Here is a 16,878-nt window from a genome sequence, read left to right as displayed (position 1 = left end):
TCCTGGGAGAAAAGCTGCCTTGTCAATTTCCAGCTAGAAGGAATGTGTGATTCTCCAGCCAGGCTGCCATGTGTCATTACTGAAGAAGATTGTAAGAATTTATAATAATGTAACTAGTAGATCAAAGTATCTACTACTGGAAAAGACTTCAATTACCTCCATTTTGACCTTTAACTTTTCTTTTTTTTTAAGATTTTATTTATTTATTTGACACAGAGAGAGAGAGAGACAGCGAGAGAGGGAACACAAGCAGGGGGAGTGGGAGAGGGAGAAGCAGGCTTCCCACGGAGCGGGGAGCCCGATGCGGGGCTCGATCCCAGGACCCTGGGATCATGACCTGAGCTGAAGGCAGACACTCAACGACTGAACCACCCAGGCGCCCCTGACCTTTAACTTTCTAATTGATGTATTTCTTCCTTCCAGCTTATCTCTTAACTCAGGCAAAAGACTTGGAAGGCAAAGCATCCCTAGATGGGGGGAACACAAACCACCCCCTCAAGCAATAAGGACTGCCCTGTGCCAGCAAGACCCCACCGGTGATTGACCCCAAGACAATGACCCGACCTTGACCACCCACCTGCCTGTACCCACCAACTTTAGTCCCACATTTTCCTTACATAAACCTAGAAGTATTTTCAGCACTTGGGAGAGTCTTTGAGATGTTAGTCCACTATCTTCCTGGTGTTGGCCTCACTGAAATAAATTTCCTTCTTGTTTCACTCCTTGTCTCTCTGCCTTTGGATTTTGTCAGCTGTGAGTAGCTGAACCTGCTGGTCCGGGACCTTCAGAGGCAAGTGCTCTCGCATGCCGGTGCCCAAGTTACACGAGCACTCACTCTACAACACGTCGGTCTCCCTTTGGCTGGGAAATAATGTGTCCACTGGGCATAAGGCTGCTGGAATAATGACCTCATTTCTCTGTCTCCCTTGCAGCTAGCTGTAGTCACGCCACAGTCTCAGAGGCAGCCGCTGACAAGGTTATTTAAAACTACCAACTTAAGGACATCCCTGAATGCTGAGCCCCTTTATTGATTTCAAAGGCAAAAGAGGTACCAGTGCACACATAGGGTTAAAATTTCCAAAACAGTGTCTTCTAAAGACAGCCATCAGTATTCGGAGAAATAGCCCAGGCTGAAAGCCCGGCAGAGCAGTTTAATAAACCTACAGCATCGGTAATTTCGTGGATACATTCAATATAATAGTAACAGTAGTATGGACACAACTGACGATGGTCTGGATGTTTGGGTACTTCCTATGAACACTTCCACTCATTTTCCTCTTTAACAGAGTTCGGAGTGTGAGCTGCACATGGCATCGGCTAGAGAGCACATTTCCCGGTTCACCTGTGACTTGATGGGCTCATGACATTAACTGCTGGCCAACTGGGTTGTGAGCACTGGCCAGATGGAGGCGAGGAACATGCAGCGAAGAGAAAGATCCGCCAGCACCCTGGCCCCTTTCCCTCGTGCTGGCTGGGAGGCAGGAGCTGGAGCAGTGAGCAGATATCATAGGGTCATCATCCTACCTTCCCTGTCTGCCTCCTTCTGGACACTAAGGTCCACAACACTTGGCGGTATCTTTATTAAAGCAGCCTAGCCAGCTTCCTACTCATGCATAGGCCTGATCTGGGAGCTCGAATCTTATTTGCTGTGTTTCATCCAATTTCAGATACAGAATGAAAGACATGCCACTGTTTTACAAACCCCTAAGAAAGAAAAACAAGCTGGCAGTTAAACTACGGCACAATCTTTTCTTCACAGACTGTGTATTCTGTGAGTATTAAAAGAATTTTTAAGACTGATTTAGGCATAGATATTTTGTTTGCCATAAAGCACTCGTATGAGCATAAAAAGTAAAACTACCAAACTGAAACGTTCCTAAAACTTCACATTCAGGATATGACTCTTCTGAGTGACTTAAAAAAAAAAAAAAAAAAAAGTAAGTAATCTGTATACTCAGCGTGGGGCTCGAACCCATGACCCTGAGATGAAGAGACGCACGTTCCTTGGACTAAGCCAGCCAGGCACCCCAAGTGACTTTTTTGATTCAAGAGTCCTTGACGGCAGTTTCTTTTTTTCCCCCCATTCAATATCACCCTCTATGCCATCAAAGGTGTTAGTGATGTGGCATTTTTTGAAAAACCATATCACTTCTGTCCCTGGGGTTTTCCTTAAATTCCTGACACCCATTCTGCAAGTTTTCTTGTTAGAGCGTTCTCGATTCTACCAGGTATCACCGGGCAGTTGTCAGACAAAAACCAGAAATCATTTCATTTCCTAAAATAGCCCTTCCATGACTTGTTGATGGAAATATTGGGGATTACTGGAGAAATGAGAGGTCACTATGCTTTTGAGGGAGCTTATTCGTTCACTTTTCTGGTATATTTCATGAAATTAAAAAAAAAAAACCTAACATACACAGATTTGTGGATGTCTATCCTAGGTGACTCCTAGCTAGGCCCACCTCCCCTATTTCCTCCAAGTCCTCGGGGAATCTCTTGGAGGAAAGTTTTGTTAGATGATGCACATAAGTCAATTAAGTTACAACAATATGCATGGCCAGGTTCCTACAGGTACAGGCAATGACAAATAGGCGATGACTGTCACGTGGCCAACAGCAATTGTCAGACAATTGATTAAAGACTAGTTCTGGAGATACTAAAAAATATGCCCTTTAGGATCAGCAGAGTATAGTGATGTCCACAACAACTTTTGAAACTGGTGATAATGGTTCCCATTTTGTATATGAACAGAGATCAAACAGCTTGCCCCAATTCTCACACCTAGGAAGTACTGGAGTCATATTGCAAAGCAAAGCACCTATCCCTTAACCATAATCCTATGAAGCAGTAATTCATTGTACAACACTTTCTCCTCTTAGTTTAGAACAGAAGGGCCAGCAAACTTTGACACACCAGGTTAAAAACAGCTTTTGCATTTTTAAATGGTTAGAAAAATCAAAATAATAACATTTTGTAGCATGTGAATATTATGTGCAACTCAAATGTCAGTATCCATAAATAAAATTGGCTTTTGTCAGTAAAAAAATTATGAAAATGTTTTTTTCCTCTCGTAAAAGTTTCTACATAAATAGCTTCTATTTTGCCTATTGGCCTGCAAAACCTAAACTATTTACTATCTAGTCCTTGGCAGAATTGCTAACCCCTGGCTTAGAATGCTCTAAAATAAATAAATAAATAATAGCCAATATTTGTGGAGGTCTTGCTATGGCAGTTCCTGGGTTATGCATTTTGTCCGTGTTCTCTCACGCATTCCTTTCCGTAACCCCGCGAGGTAGGCTACCATTCCCCCACTGCGGTACGGGAATTGAGACTGCCGCCCAGGGCCAACAGGATCCTGACCCAGGCCCCCTACTGACCACTCTGCTCATCTCTAAGTCGGGCAATGAAAAGAACATTCGTGAATACAATCCACAAATGAACCCAAATCTTGAGTGATGCATTCAGGCATCATGTCCCAAGCGGCCACCCTACACATGGCACTCCTTCCAGGAGGAAGCATCTAGCAGTGAACAAGAGACAAAGCCCCTGGCCCCACAGAGCTTTCATTCCAGGGAGGTTGGGGGAGACAGACAATAAATGAAGGAGAAAGTGGCAGGTAGCCATAAGAGCTACCCAGAAAATAAGAGGGGGATGGGGTGGTGATTTCTGCCTCCCATACCGTCTTCAAACCCTGACCCACTAAGGGGAGCTCAGCTGTACCCTGGTGAAATTCTAATGACCTGAAGAGAGGCCTGAAGTACTACATTCCGAAAGAAGACAAGATAAACTAAGCAGAAGGCTCCTTAGAGTCATCGGCTACACCATAAAGGGCTTTGGGAACGGAGGAGGGAAAGGCAGTTACTTTCACAAGCAGGGACAGAAGGAAAAACGAAGAGGATGTGAATGGATGGCGAACAGCCCCCTCAGTGACACGGCAACCTGGAACCAGGAATCCTCCTGGAGGGTGAGGAGGCAGGTAAGGGCTTTCCCGGCACCTCCAGGTTTGTCCTGAGTGCTTCGCTCCAGAGGTTTAGTCCCCCAGTGAACCCACGTCTCCAGGAAGGGCCATTCAAGGCTCTTCCTGCCCTCTCTCCCACTGAGGGGCAAGGACGGGGTGCGGGGCGGTGCGGGGGGGGGGGGGGGGCACAAGTGGCGTCTCCGGTGGGGGGCAGGGAAAGGCTGGGCCCAGAACTCCCACAGTTCATCTCTGGGTCGGGCGAGAACTTTCTATACGCAGCTGCGCTGGGGACTCCTGGCCCACCCGTGCCGCGATGGGGGCACGAGTGGGCCCGACTCCTCGGCCGCGTTCTGCCTGTTGTCAGGTGAGTCCGGCTCCACGTTAACGCGCCCAGAAAAGGATTATGTAACTCAAGAAAACACGCTTCCCCACCCGCAGGAGGCTGCGGCGTTGCCGGACGCGGAGGACCGCGCAGGTAGGCGCGGGAGCCCGGCGGAGGCCGCCTCTCCCGCGCCCGGGGCCGCATCACGTCCCCCGCCCCCCCGGCCCCGCCCGGCCCCGCCCCGGGCGCCCTTCCTCCTCCGCGCTCCCGCCCTCCGCCGCACCGCCCCTTTCCCGCCCCGCCGCGCTCGGCGCCGTTGCATCAGAGCCGGCCGGGGTGGCGCACGTGGAGCGGGGCGCGCGGGCTAGGGGCGCGGCACCCGCCCGGGATGCCCGCGCCCGCGCGATCCCCGCCCCGCGCCGGCCCGGGCGCCGCCGTCCCCCGCCCCGCACGCACTGCGGCCCTGCGGTGCCCGCGCTCCCCCCCGCCAGCCGCCGGGCGCCCCTTACAAGTTAGCACCAAGCACTCCGAGTCGGAGCCCGGCGAAATACCCGCGGGGGGGGGGGGGACGGACCTCGCCGAGACCTGAGCGCCCCGGATGCCCCACCTCCTGCGTCCCCGGCCGCCGCCACCCGGCACCGGAGCGGCGGCGAGCGCCGGCCACTCACCTGACGATCGAGTCCCGCGCGGGGGGCGCCTGGCTGCCCTGGCCGCGGCTGCTCCCGACTTGGGAGTCCCGCAGCCGCCGCTGCTCGAGCAGGCCCTCCCCACCGCCACAGCCGCCGCCGCCGCCGCTGCTGCTGGCGCGACAGGGCGCTCGGAGGCGGAGCGGCGAGCCCGGGGGCGGCTGCAGACGGCGGAGCCCGCGCAGGAAGAGCGGCAGGCGCGCGCTCATGGCGCCGGGGCGCAGGCGGGACACGGGAGGCGGCGAGAGCGAGGGGCGGCGGGTCCTCCGTCCAGGCGGAGATGTGGCTGCGGAGCACGGAGAGGCGGCGGCGTCAGGCTCCTCCGGAGGGTGGCGGGGCGGGCGCCGGGCAGGGAACCGGCTGGCGGGTAACGGGCCGGTGTGGCAGGAAGGACCAGCACCTTCCTCCTCAGCCGGAGCGGGAGCCCCTAGGGGGCACTGCACCTAGAGGCCGTGACGCGGAGAGGGCGGGGGCCTGCGGCACGCGGGGCTGCTCCTAGTGGCCTGGCCCTCGGAGGCAGGCTTTCGGGCACTCCGTCGCTGCTGGAAATCTGACTAGCGATAAAAATCAGAGGAGGGTGGGGCGTCAGGGCGGCCTCTGGTCCAGTCCAGAGAGAGAGTACATCCTCCCTCCGCCCATGATGCTGACAAAACCTTGCCCCAGGTTGGAGTTTGCTTCCCGGAAGGCCACTTGGCCGTGCCCCAGGCTTAGATACCCGGGCTTGGATTTTTTTTAGGCTGGAGGTGGTCTAGCAGTGAAGGGATGTGTGGGTCTAGGAGTTCAGAGGCTGATTTGTAGCCTTGGGCGAGTTAATCTCTGTGAATCTCAGCTGCCTGCACAGTTAAAACGAGATTATCGATACTTTGTTTATAATCTTATCAGGATTATAATTCCCAAGTAAAGCGGGAATAAAACTAGTGCAAACTCCAAACACGGGTTTTCCAGTAGCTAAACACTGTACAAAGTACTGGAGTGTCATTTCATTTAATCCTAGTAAATGTACAGATCTTTCTGGAGTCATGATGAGGTTACCCTCTGATAAACCGATCCTAAAATTGGAACTATGTAAATTGAAAATGCATTGAATACACCTAACCTGAACATCATAGGTTAGCCTAGCCTACCCTAAAAGTGCTCAGAACACTTACTGTAGCCTATAGTTGGGCAAAATCATCTAACACAGAGCCTGTTTTATAATAAAGTGTTGAGTATCTCGTGTAATTTATTGAATGTTGTGCTGAAAGTGGAAGAAAGAGTGGCTATAGGGGTACAGATTGCTTGTCAGTATATGGGTTGTTTATCCCTGTGACCACGTGGCTGACTGGGAGCCTCCTCTGGCTACAAAACTGCCCAGAATGAGGAGATCATACTGCTGTGTATTGATAGCCCAGGAAAAGAAAAGATCTGGTTGCAGTTCCATATCTACTGAATGCCCACACCATCATGAAGTGGAAAAATCATAAGTTGAACAGTCATAAGTCAGAGACTGTCTGTAATGTGTTGAATATTGTCCTGACTTTCAACCTGGGGGAAATGGGTCCAGAGAGGTCAGTTGTATGGAGGTTTACCTGAGTCAAATGATCATGTTCTTAATCTTTTTTTTTTTCAAATCCCCTTTATTTATTTGAGAGAGAGAGAGAGAGAGAGAACGAGCAGGGGGAAAACAGAGGGAGAGGGAGAAGCAGATTCCTGCTGAGCAGGGAGCCCCATTTGGGGCTTGATCTCGGGACTCCACGATCATGACCTGAGCCGAAGGCAGACACTCAACCAACTGAGCCACCTAGGCGCCCCTGGTCATGTTCTTAATTTTATACTATTGTCTGCAGTTTTCATTATAGGGCGATGGTCTCATTTGACACAATTTGACTTTGTAGGGTAGAAGAATACTTAACATTGCCACAACCCTGTGAGGTGGTTATAAAACTACCATTTTATATTGGAGGAAACAAAATCACAGAAGTTATGCCTTGCACAAGCATATGAATATTGGAAAGGAGACTTGAGTAGTTGATTCACCGGCTGCCAGTGATGATCTTGGGCAAATCATAAAACCCTTTGGAGGCTTGTCTGATTATAAATTGGTGGCCATTCACTTAGCAGACATTCATGGGACACTAGTGAACATGGACTACTGGTCACCAAAATGAAAATCACCCAGTCCATAGGGAGTATATGGGAGAGCTCTGCATCTTCCTCTTAATTTTGCTGTGAATCTAAAACTGCTCTAAAAAATAAAGTCTTAAAAAAAATTACCCAGTCTCTGTTCTCAAGAAGTTCCAATGGTAACTCCGCCACAATAGTGACAATTAGCTACTCCACCTAATGAATGCTGACAATAATGATATTTAAAATCACAGTGGAGACCATATATTGTATGATCCTAATTACAGGAAATGCCCAGAATAGGCAAATCTGTAGAGACAGAAGATACATTAGTGGTTGCTTACAGCTAGGAGTAGGGCTAATGGGTACAGTAGATGAAAATGTTCTAAAATTAATGGTGGTGATGGTTGCACAAATTCATTAATATTCTGAAAATCATTGAATTGTACACTTTTTTTAGAAAAAAGATTTTTTTTAGGGGTGCCTACGTGGCCCAGTCAGTTAAGCATCTGTCTTTGGCTCAGGTCATGATCCCAGGGTCCTGGGATCCAGGCCCACATCGCTTCTCCCTCTCCCTCTGCCCCTCCCCCACCCCCGCTTGTGTTTTTCTCCCTCCGTGTCAAATAAATAAATAAAATCTTTAACCCCCAAAATTATTTATTTGAGGAATAGAGCAGAGCGTGCAAGAGAGAATACAAGTGGGGAGGGACGGGCAAAGGGAGAGGGAGAAGCAGGCTCTCCACTGCGCTGGGAGCCTGACGCAGGGCTTGATCCCAGGACCCTGGGATCATGACCTGAGCCGAAGGCAGATGCTTAACCGACTGAGCCACCCAGGCGCCCCTGAATTGTACACTTTCAGTGGGTGACTTGTATGATATGTGAATTCTATGTCAATAAAGCTGTCCCGTCCACCCTCCAAAAAAAAGGCTTGTGAGATAAAGTGTTGGGAGTGCTGGGGTTTAACTGTTCTGGAGGAGAATTGGTGACAACACCAAAGGATCTGATGCTTGAGCTGAGTGGTCTTTAAAAATATATATACTATTGGGTGCCTGGTTGGCTCAGTTGGTTAAGCTAAGAGACTGCCTTCGGCTCAGGTCATGATCCCGGAGTCCCGGGATCCAGTCCCGCATCAGGTTCCCTGCTTGGCAGGGAGTCTGCTCCCTCTGACCCTACCCCCTCTTGTGTGCTCTCTTTCTCAAATAAATAAAAATAAAAATCTTTAAAAATATATATATACATACTATTTATTTATAATCTACAGAGGAGCATAAAGTAAAAAATAAAATCACTCATAACACTATCACTGAAACATAACAATTAATTTCGATCTTATTTGAAATTATTTTATAAAATTGCAACCACACTATATATATGTATATGTATGTGTGTGTGTGTGTGTGTGTGTGTGTGTCTTCACTTACTATATATCTGATTTAATGATGTTAGAAAGGAGAACATTTGAAATAATGGTTATATATTATAACTATTTTGTGGGTAGATCGTAGTTTATTTTACCTCTCCCTGTTGCTGGTTGTATTGTTTCCAGTTTTCGATGTGACAATGCTGCTGCGAATGTCCTTTCATTCGTTCGTCAGTAGCTCTGTAGCGAGATCCTTCTGTGTGCTGGGGAAGAACCGGAAGAAGTAATGGGAAGCGGGTGGAGGGTGGGGGGCGTCACACCTCTCAGTCATCCTTTGCTGAAGCAGTTCTCAGAAAACTCAGAACTAGTAGTTGTCAAACTGAGAAAGAAATAGTACGGTACAGAGAAGTGGACAATAATGGAACAGCTTCATATTAAAGGGCAACCCTCTTTATCATCCTGAATTGCAGGGAAATTACAGCAGTTCTAGGAATTCCATGGCTCTGCATGGCACAGTAATTTCCAAAGAAGACCTCAACATTTAATTAAATAATCTGTATGGATGAAAATCTGAATAGATAAGATTAAGTTAAAAAGGTCACACCTAAGCCAAACTAATGAGGAACCACAAAACTAACTTGTTATTGGAAATCGCTGATACTGAAATCACTTAGACCCTGTATATGTGCTGCAAAGCCATTTTGGATAAGGCACTTTGGAGACTGTTCTCAGTCATTAGCAGAAGCCCATGGCGATCCAGACCTCTGAGGTGATACTCTACATCTTTAAAGTAGATGGTATGTTCAAGTGTCGTAATGTCCCGTACCTAGAGACACATTGTTTTTTTTAACTGAACTAGTATATTTTTTAAAGATTTTATTTATTTATTCATTTGACAGAGAGAGAGAGAGAGCACAAGCAGGGGGAGTAGCAGAGGGAGAGGGAGAAGTAGGCTCTCCGCTGAGCTGGGAGCCCGATGCTGGGCTCGATCCCAGGACCTCAGGATCATGACCTGAGCCGAAGGCAGACGCTTAACCGACTGAGCCACCCAGATGCCCCAAATTGAATTAATATTCTACTTTCTAATCTTAAATAATTTTAGGTGAAAATGAGTTGCTATTTTTAACATTAAGGTAATAAAACATTTTTTGAATCAGAACAATGAGTTATAATAAATGCTATTAAAGGAGTTAGATCTCCCACTCTGCTTTGACCGTGAAATAGTGGAACAAAACAAGGGGGGGACATTATGTATATGACATGTAGGACCAGTTAATAGCACATGATTTCTTTATAATAGTTGCTGCTTAATTAAGATCTGTCTATTAGGGGCACCTGGGTGGCTCAGTCAGCTAAGCACTGGGCTCCTTGCTCAGCAGGGAGGGAGAAGCAGGCTCTCCGCTGCGTGTCTTTCTGCCTGTCTCTCCGTCTGCTTGCATTCTCTTTCTCTCTCTGTCCAAAAAAAAAAAAAAAAAAAAAAAAAAAATCTGTCTATTATGATTGTGGCCTTAATATGTAATTTTTAAAAATTTCTTTAAAAGGCCTGGGACAACAAATGTCTGTGCTGATCGAGCCAGTTAAACTATCTGCTTTGACTTCTTTGAATCTTGATGTGTATGATATGGAGGCCTGGTGTTTTGTTCACTTTCACTCCCTCATGGGCCTGATCCTGAAGTCAACACAGCCTGAGCCCAAGGTGCTCACATTCCTGAAGAAAGGGATTTGGGTTCTTGCATGCTCATAATGCACACTTGCCCGGCCAAAGAATAGGAAAGGGAGAAAGATTTATGAAAATAAATTTAGGATCCTTCATAGTCCCAGGTTTGTTTCATAGGGATCGTTATCTCATTTTGACAGATACGTCGGAATCCATTTACCCAAAACTCAAATATGCATTAGTCTGCTTAGCAAAAGTCAACCACGCTCAAAGGAAGGGACTCCGTTATGTTGAAGCCTTTAAAAATTCACTCACTAATGTTCCTCCCCTAGTGGATGGAGATCGTTTCGGTGCACTTTGAGATGATATTTGGACATAAGTCAAAGAAATTTTGTTTTCAGCATAAGGAATATGCACTTGAAATTAAAATAATTTTTATACATAAGTGCATTTGCTCTATACCAGGCTCTATGCTAGGCACATAATTAAGGAGTCAACTGTGAACTGGCCTCACTGAGTTGTGCACAACTATCCACCAGAACACAGGCATGTGAATGGAAAGTTAGAAGTATGATAGTTCAAAGTCTTTTAAGAATACCACAAAAGGCACCTTCCGGGGCACCTGGGTGGCTCAGTCGGTTAAGCGTCTGTGTTCAGCTCAGGTCATGATCCTGGAGTCCCAGGATCAAGTCCTGCATCAGGCTCCCTGCTCAGTGGGGAGTCTGCTTCTCCCTCTCCCTCTGCTGCTCTCCCTGCTAATGCTCTCTCTCTCTCACATAAATAAAATCTTAAAAAAAAAAAAGAAAGAGGCATCTTCCTAGACCTGGAGAGTCATAAAAAGCTTTCTGAAGGAAATGACGCCTGAAGGCAATACCTAAAGATGACTTAGGAGTCGATCTAAGAGGACGATGCTGGAAACAAGCATTCAGAGTAGAAGAACTGCATGAGCCATAGTCGGGAGTGAGAGAGAGTGCTGACTCCACCTCCGGAAAGGTGTTGGACTGTAGGAAAAGGAACAGCCTCCCCCTAAGATAGCCTTAGGAGGAACAGCAACCTGAAGGAAGAGCTAAATTTTGGTTTAAAAAAGGAAATGAATTAAGGGACTATTTAACTTAAAAGGTGAGGATGTAGAGGAGTTGAAGCATGGAATTGATGCACACAAGGAAAAGATATGGGAAGAATGGCAGCCAAGAGAGGTGGTTTAGGAAAAAGTAAGACAGGGCTGCGGCCAAGGGAAGATGGTGGGAGAGGCGCGTGTCTTTTGATGTGGCCCAAGACATCAGGGAAATGGAGCACAGTGATTAAAGTGGTCCAAATGCCAAAGAGACAGACCCGTACATATCAGGAAGGTTAAAAGTGTAGTGAGGGGGCGCCTGGGTGGCTCAGTTGTTAAGCGTCTGCCTTCGGCTCAGGTCATGATCCCAGGGTCCTGGAATCGAGTCCCGCATCGCGCTCCCTGCTCAGCGGGAAGCCTGCTTCTCCCTCTCTCGCTCCCCCTGCTTGTGTTTCTGCGCTAGCTAACTCTCTCTCTGTCAAATAAATAAATAAAAAATCTTTAAAAAAATAAAAAAAGTGTAGTGAGGACACTTGGACTTTTCAAGGGTCAGGACAGATTTCACTTCCACGGGAATTCGAACCTTGGATGGATGAGACTTTAGTCTCGCAGGAGGGGCTACCTGAATCTTGAATGATTTGCCTGGACTTAGAAAGAGAAGCTCTGAATTTAATGCAGCTCATGGGCAGCTCTCGAGGAGTGGCCCACACCAACACTGGTCTGCAAAATCTACATTATTACCAACCAGCTCTGCAGGTGAGGCCAGGCTTGGAGATACTTGATACATGTATCTTTTAGCGGCAGCTGATGCCTTTCTTTCTTTCTTTCTTTTTTTAAACGTTTTATTTTATTTTTTTAAGATTTTATTTATTTATTTGACAGAGACAGCGAGAGAGGGAACACAAGCAGGGCGAATGGGAGAGGGAGAAGCAGGCTTCCCGCCGGGCAGGGAGCCCGATGTGGGGCTCGATCCCAACACACTGGGATCGTGACCTGAGCTGAAGGCAGACGCTTAACGACTGAACCACCCAGGTGCCCAGCTGATGCTTTTCTTTGAATAAATTCCTAGATGTATAATTTCTGGGTCAGAGATTTTTGATGTTACTGATCCCTACTACCAAATTCATTTCTGAAAAATTTGTACCAGCTTATATTCTCATTTGGTTAAGAGTAACCATCTTTCTCTATCCTTAACAATACTGGATAAATAAAATTTTTTTTTCTATGTCACAGAATTGTATCATTGTTCTTAGACAACTCTCTATGTATCTCTTTTATTTTGCATTTCTTCTTGCACTGTATTAGTCTTATTCCAGGCCCTCCCTGCAGGGACATTTGCATAGCCTTGGAAGATACAGGATCTCCCTCTGGGGCAGAGGACAGATATGTTTATTGTCCAAAGAGTAAAGATAATGGCTCCCTCCAGATGCAAAGGTGGGACAGGTTTGCTAGTAGCCCTTTATGACTGAGGATTCCTTTTTTTTTTTTTTAAAGGATTTATTTATCTATTTTAGAGAAAGAGAGAGCATGAGCAGGGAGAGGGGCACAGGGAGAGGGAGAGAGGAGAGAATCTCAGGCATTTTGGGCTCCCTCCTGCTCAGTGGGGAGTCTGCTTCTACCTCTCCCTCTACCACTCCCCCTGACTTGTTCTCTTTCTCTTGCTCTCAAATTAAAAAAAAAAAAAAAAAAGCAGCAATAGGTACAACAGACTTTCTATGACATTTTTTATAAATATTTTATTTATTTGAAAAGAGCGCGCACGTGTGCATGGGCAGGGGTGAGGGGCAGAGGGAGAAGCAGACTCCCCGCTGAGCAGGGAGCCTAATGCAGGCCTCGATCCCAGGACCCCAGGATCATAACCCGAGCCGAAGGCAGATGCTTAACCGACGGAGCCACCCAGGTGCCCCTCTATGACGCTTTATTTTATGTTAAGAGCCTTTGTTTTCTATCTACAACATCTACATGAAAGTACACAATGGCTGCTTTAAATTGGCTGATGAAGTCTATGATGGAGAACAAAGGAACAGTCTCCCCAAATGTTAGAGCAAGTCACCACGTTTTAGGGTGATTTCTGCCCTTAGATTTCCTCTGATTTCAAAGAGGTGCCTCGCCAGTGTCCAGGCCCAAACAGGCCAGATTTTTTTTTTTTTTTCATTTAAAGAAGCTGGGAATTGGGATTTTTACGTTAAAACTTTTTTAAAATGTGCAAGTGAGGTTCAGCATCTGAGTCAAGGTCTTGGCGTGAACAGTTCTATGAGGACCACGTGGAGATCCATACACTGCCATTCAAACACTAGGACATCTGGGAGCTTGTATTTGCCCCACAGAGCGGATGATTTGCTCACCATCCAAGCCTTGTTCTTTTAAATTCAGCTGAATAAACATGGTTTTAGAACTAATGAAGTAGAACTGCTTGCTTCTTTTTTTTCCCCTATTGTGTGTTGGTGTCTAAGCCATTGTCAGGAAAATCAAGCTTTATTGTTTTTCATAGACAAAGTGGATTTTGCTCATGGGCATGCACAAAATGCATGGGATTTTGCTCATGAGTTACGTGCTAAATTTTAGAATATTCTTCCAAAAAGAAACTTTACGTTGTAAAGTAGGCAAGTTTGTCTTTCGGCACCGTAACATCTCAGCATTTTGGGCTCTCCCCCTCTCCCTCACCTGACTTCAACCCCACCGCTGCGCTCTTGGTTCTTCTTTGCTGTCCGAACATCCTCAAAACCAGTTCTTGGGAAAGGTGTTTTGTCTAAACTTTAGAGAGGGGCCTGATCATCTGACTCTCCCATGACCATGTAGATTCTTGGTTGAAAAGGTCACTGGAAATCTCACACAGAGTAAATTTCCCTGGAATTCTATCAGCCAAGAGATGGGAAAGGGGCCTACAGGCTTTTCTCTGACCCACCCAATAGAAATTCCAGGATGTTGGATTTCTGAGGGTGGCTGCTGCGAATTTTAAAAAGCAATGTAGACCCTGTTGTTCTTCCCTCCTTTGTGTCTCTGATTTGAATGTTTTTCTCGTATTTTGTGCTCATACAAGTTTTTGACTCTATCTATTCAATCATTAAATATTTATGGAACACCTACAAATTGTCAGGCAAGGTACTGAGCTGGTAAAAACATTTCCAACTTGGGGCGTCTGGGTGGCTCAGTCATTAAGCGTCTGCCTTTGGCTCAGGTTATGATCCTGGGGTCCTGGGATGGAGCCCCTCATCGGGCTCCTTGCTCAGTGGGGAGCCTGCTTCTCCCTCTCCCACTCCCCCTGCTTGTGTTCCCTCTCTCGCTGTGTCTTTCTCTGTCAAATAAATAAAATCTTTAAAAAAAATTTTTCCATCTCAAGGGGTCAAATGAGTTACGTGCTAAATTTTAGAATATTCTTCCAAAAAGAAACTTACGATCTCCTATAAAAGAGTTTTTTGGGGCTCTGAGCTCAGCGGGGTGTCAGCTTGAGGATTCTCTCTCTCCCTCTGCTCCACCCCCCATCCCCAGCTCATATGCACTCCCAAATAAATCTTTAAAAAAAAATTTTTTTTTAATTTTTACCTCTGAAACAAATAATACATTATATGTTAAAAATAAAAAAAAGAAGATAGCAGGAAGGGAAGAATGAAGGGGGGGAAATCAGAGGGGAAGACGAACCATGAGAGACTATGGACTCTGAGAAACAAACTGAGGGTCCTAGAGGGGAAGGGGTGGGGGATGGGTTAGCCTGGTGATGGGTATTAAAGAGGGCACGTTCTGCGTGGAGCACTGGGTGTTATGCACAAACAATGAATCATGGAACACTACATCCAAAACTAATGATGTAATGTATGGTGATTAACATACTAATAATAAAAAAAGATTTTATTTATTTGAGAGAGAGAGAGAAAGAGAGAGAGAGAAAGAGCACAAGCAGGGGGAGCTGAAGGCAGAGCAGGCCGAAGGCAGAGGGAGAAGCAGGCTCCTCAATGAGCAGGGAGCCCGATGCAGGACTGGATCCCAGGACCCTGGGATCATGACCTGATTGAACCAAAGACGGCCGCTTAACTGACTGAGCCACTGAGGTGTCCCTAAAAAAATTCCTTTTAACAAAAGAAAACTTAACAAATGTTAATAAATATTCATGTTTAACAGCTGTGTTTATAGTTCATTACAAGCCTGATTTTTAAGATTTTTCTGTCTATCCCCTAAGGATTTATGTATGGGATTTACATAGGGCATGGTTTTTCTACTATCATTTACTTCTCTAAATTGACTTTTCAAGGGGCACCTGGGTGGCTCAGTTGGTTAAGTGTCTGCCTTTGGCTTGGGTCGTGATCCCAAGGTCCAGGGTCAAGCCCCGCACCAGGCTCCCTGCTCAGCAGAGAGCCTGCTTCTCCCTCTCCCACTGTTGCTCTCTCTGCTCGTGCTCTCTTGCTTGCTTGCTTTCTATCAAATAAATAAAATCTTAAAAAAAATAAATTGACCTTTCATAACTTACAGAAAACCCCACCTACTTTCAACCTCAAGGCAGAAAAGTAAGGTAAGTGTGATGGATCCTCAGTGTGAGGTTTAGAAGTTCTCCACTTTAAAACACTCTCAAGAAAAATTTAAAAGTTATTTTCCTCTGTATAAAGAAAGTTAGGCAACATATATTTTTGTTATGTTGGGGTAGGGTATTATGCTTATGTTTGGAAATAGAATTGCTTAAGAAATGACCTATAATTACCAATTTATATTAACATGCTTCTGTTCTCTATAAAAGTTTTGTCAAAAAAATTTGGAACATGAAGTTACACGCAGAAAAACCCACCTTAATTTGTGCCCCCAAAGTTTTACTTTTTTTGATTCAATAATGAAATAGTTAAAAAAGATGTCTTTTGTTACTACAAAATAAAAAGGATAATCTAGTGATTGATCTAACTTAGCCACCTATCAAGAAAACACATACCATCCCAGACATTAAATTCAGTATTTTAAAAGTAATCCAAAGATACAGAAAATATGCTGTCACTGAAACATGGTATATCGTCATTAACCCAGAACCTTTGTCTGCAAGGCTCAGAAGGCAAGGCAAAGCGTTACAGCTCAGTGTAGTTTGGAAAAATCTTGACCTTCCTAGAACAAACACACGAATTCACACTATAATTTACTTTGTACTTTACAAACTTTATTAAATAATGAGCATTACTAACTTTCATTATCTTATATACAATATTTAAACTATCTTTTCCTAGATGCATTTTTTTTTTTTGCACAAAGAGTAGGTGAAAAGTGAACTCTTAAAAAAAAATTGAACCTTCAGTACAGAGACCTAATAAGAACTTGACATAATTTTAAGTACATATAACTTTTCCCCCCAATTATATACAATCTTACCCCACCTCCAAAAGAAACTATCTTAAACAAAAGCTTTTAATTGGTAACTTTGAGAAAAAATACAAACACGATTATACATATACACACAGCTCTCAAAATCTGCATCCTGGCTGACCGAAGTGGTCTATAAAGCTAAAGATTTGTCCTAGAACCTAAAACAACCACACATTTTATACAGCAAGACATCCACCTTCGTGCAGCAGGGTAACTCCTATAGGGTGACATCAAAGCTGTGCAACGAGACCCTGGTGTGAAGAATTAATAATTTCTGAGAGTAAGACACCAGCGTAATATATGGACAATATAGAGTTGGGGGTCGTACAAACTAAAAGGGAAAAATAGGAAACTCCATTCTTAGGACAAGAAGAATCAGGTAACTTTGTTTTGCAAACTAAGAA

The 16,878-nt window shown here is 45.5% G+C and overlaps 1 protein-coding gene across 4 annotated transcripts in view; it reads right to left on the bottom strand.

Annotated features, from left to right (window-relative positions):
- MTHFD1L (methylenetetrahydrofolate dehydrogenase (NADP+ dependent) 1 like) overlaps window positions 1–5,512 on the bottom strand; it is a 185,235-nt gene extending 179,723 nt beyond the window's left edge. For 3 of the 4 annotated variants that reach the window (XM_025866325.2, XM_073894090.1, XM_073894091.1), the window contains exon 1: window positions 4,949–5,509. In XM_025866325.2, coding sequence (XP_025722110.1) covers window positions 4,949–5,175 — 227 coding nt within the window. In that variant the 5' untranslated portion in view covers window positions 5,176–5,509. Of the gene's footprint in view, window positions 1–4,948 lie in introns of all 4 variants that reach the window. The other variant, XM_073894092.1, reaches the window with a different exon arrangement.
- Window positions 5,513–16,878: the final 11,366 nt, after the last annotated feature.

Source organism: Callorhinus ursinus, unplaced genomic scaffold, assembly GCF_003265705.2.
Source record: "Callorhinus ursinus isolate GAN/ISIS: 27379988/994484 unplaced genomic scaffold, GSC_fseal_2.0 scaffold6, whole genome shotgun sequence".
Lineage (NCBI taxonomy): Eukaryota > Metazoa > Chordata > Mammalia > Carnivora > Otariidae > Callorhinus > Callorhinus ursinus.
The sequence above is the reverse complement of the archived record's forward strand: the minus strand, read 5'-3'. Positions and strand labels throughout refer to the sequence as shown.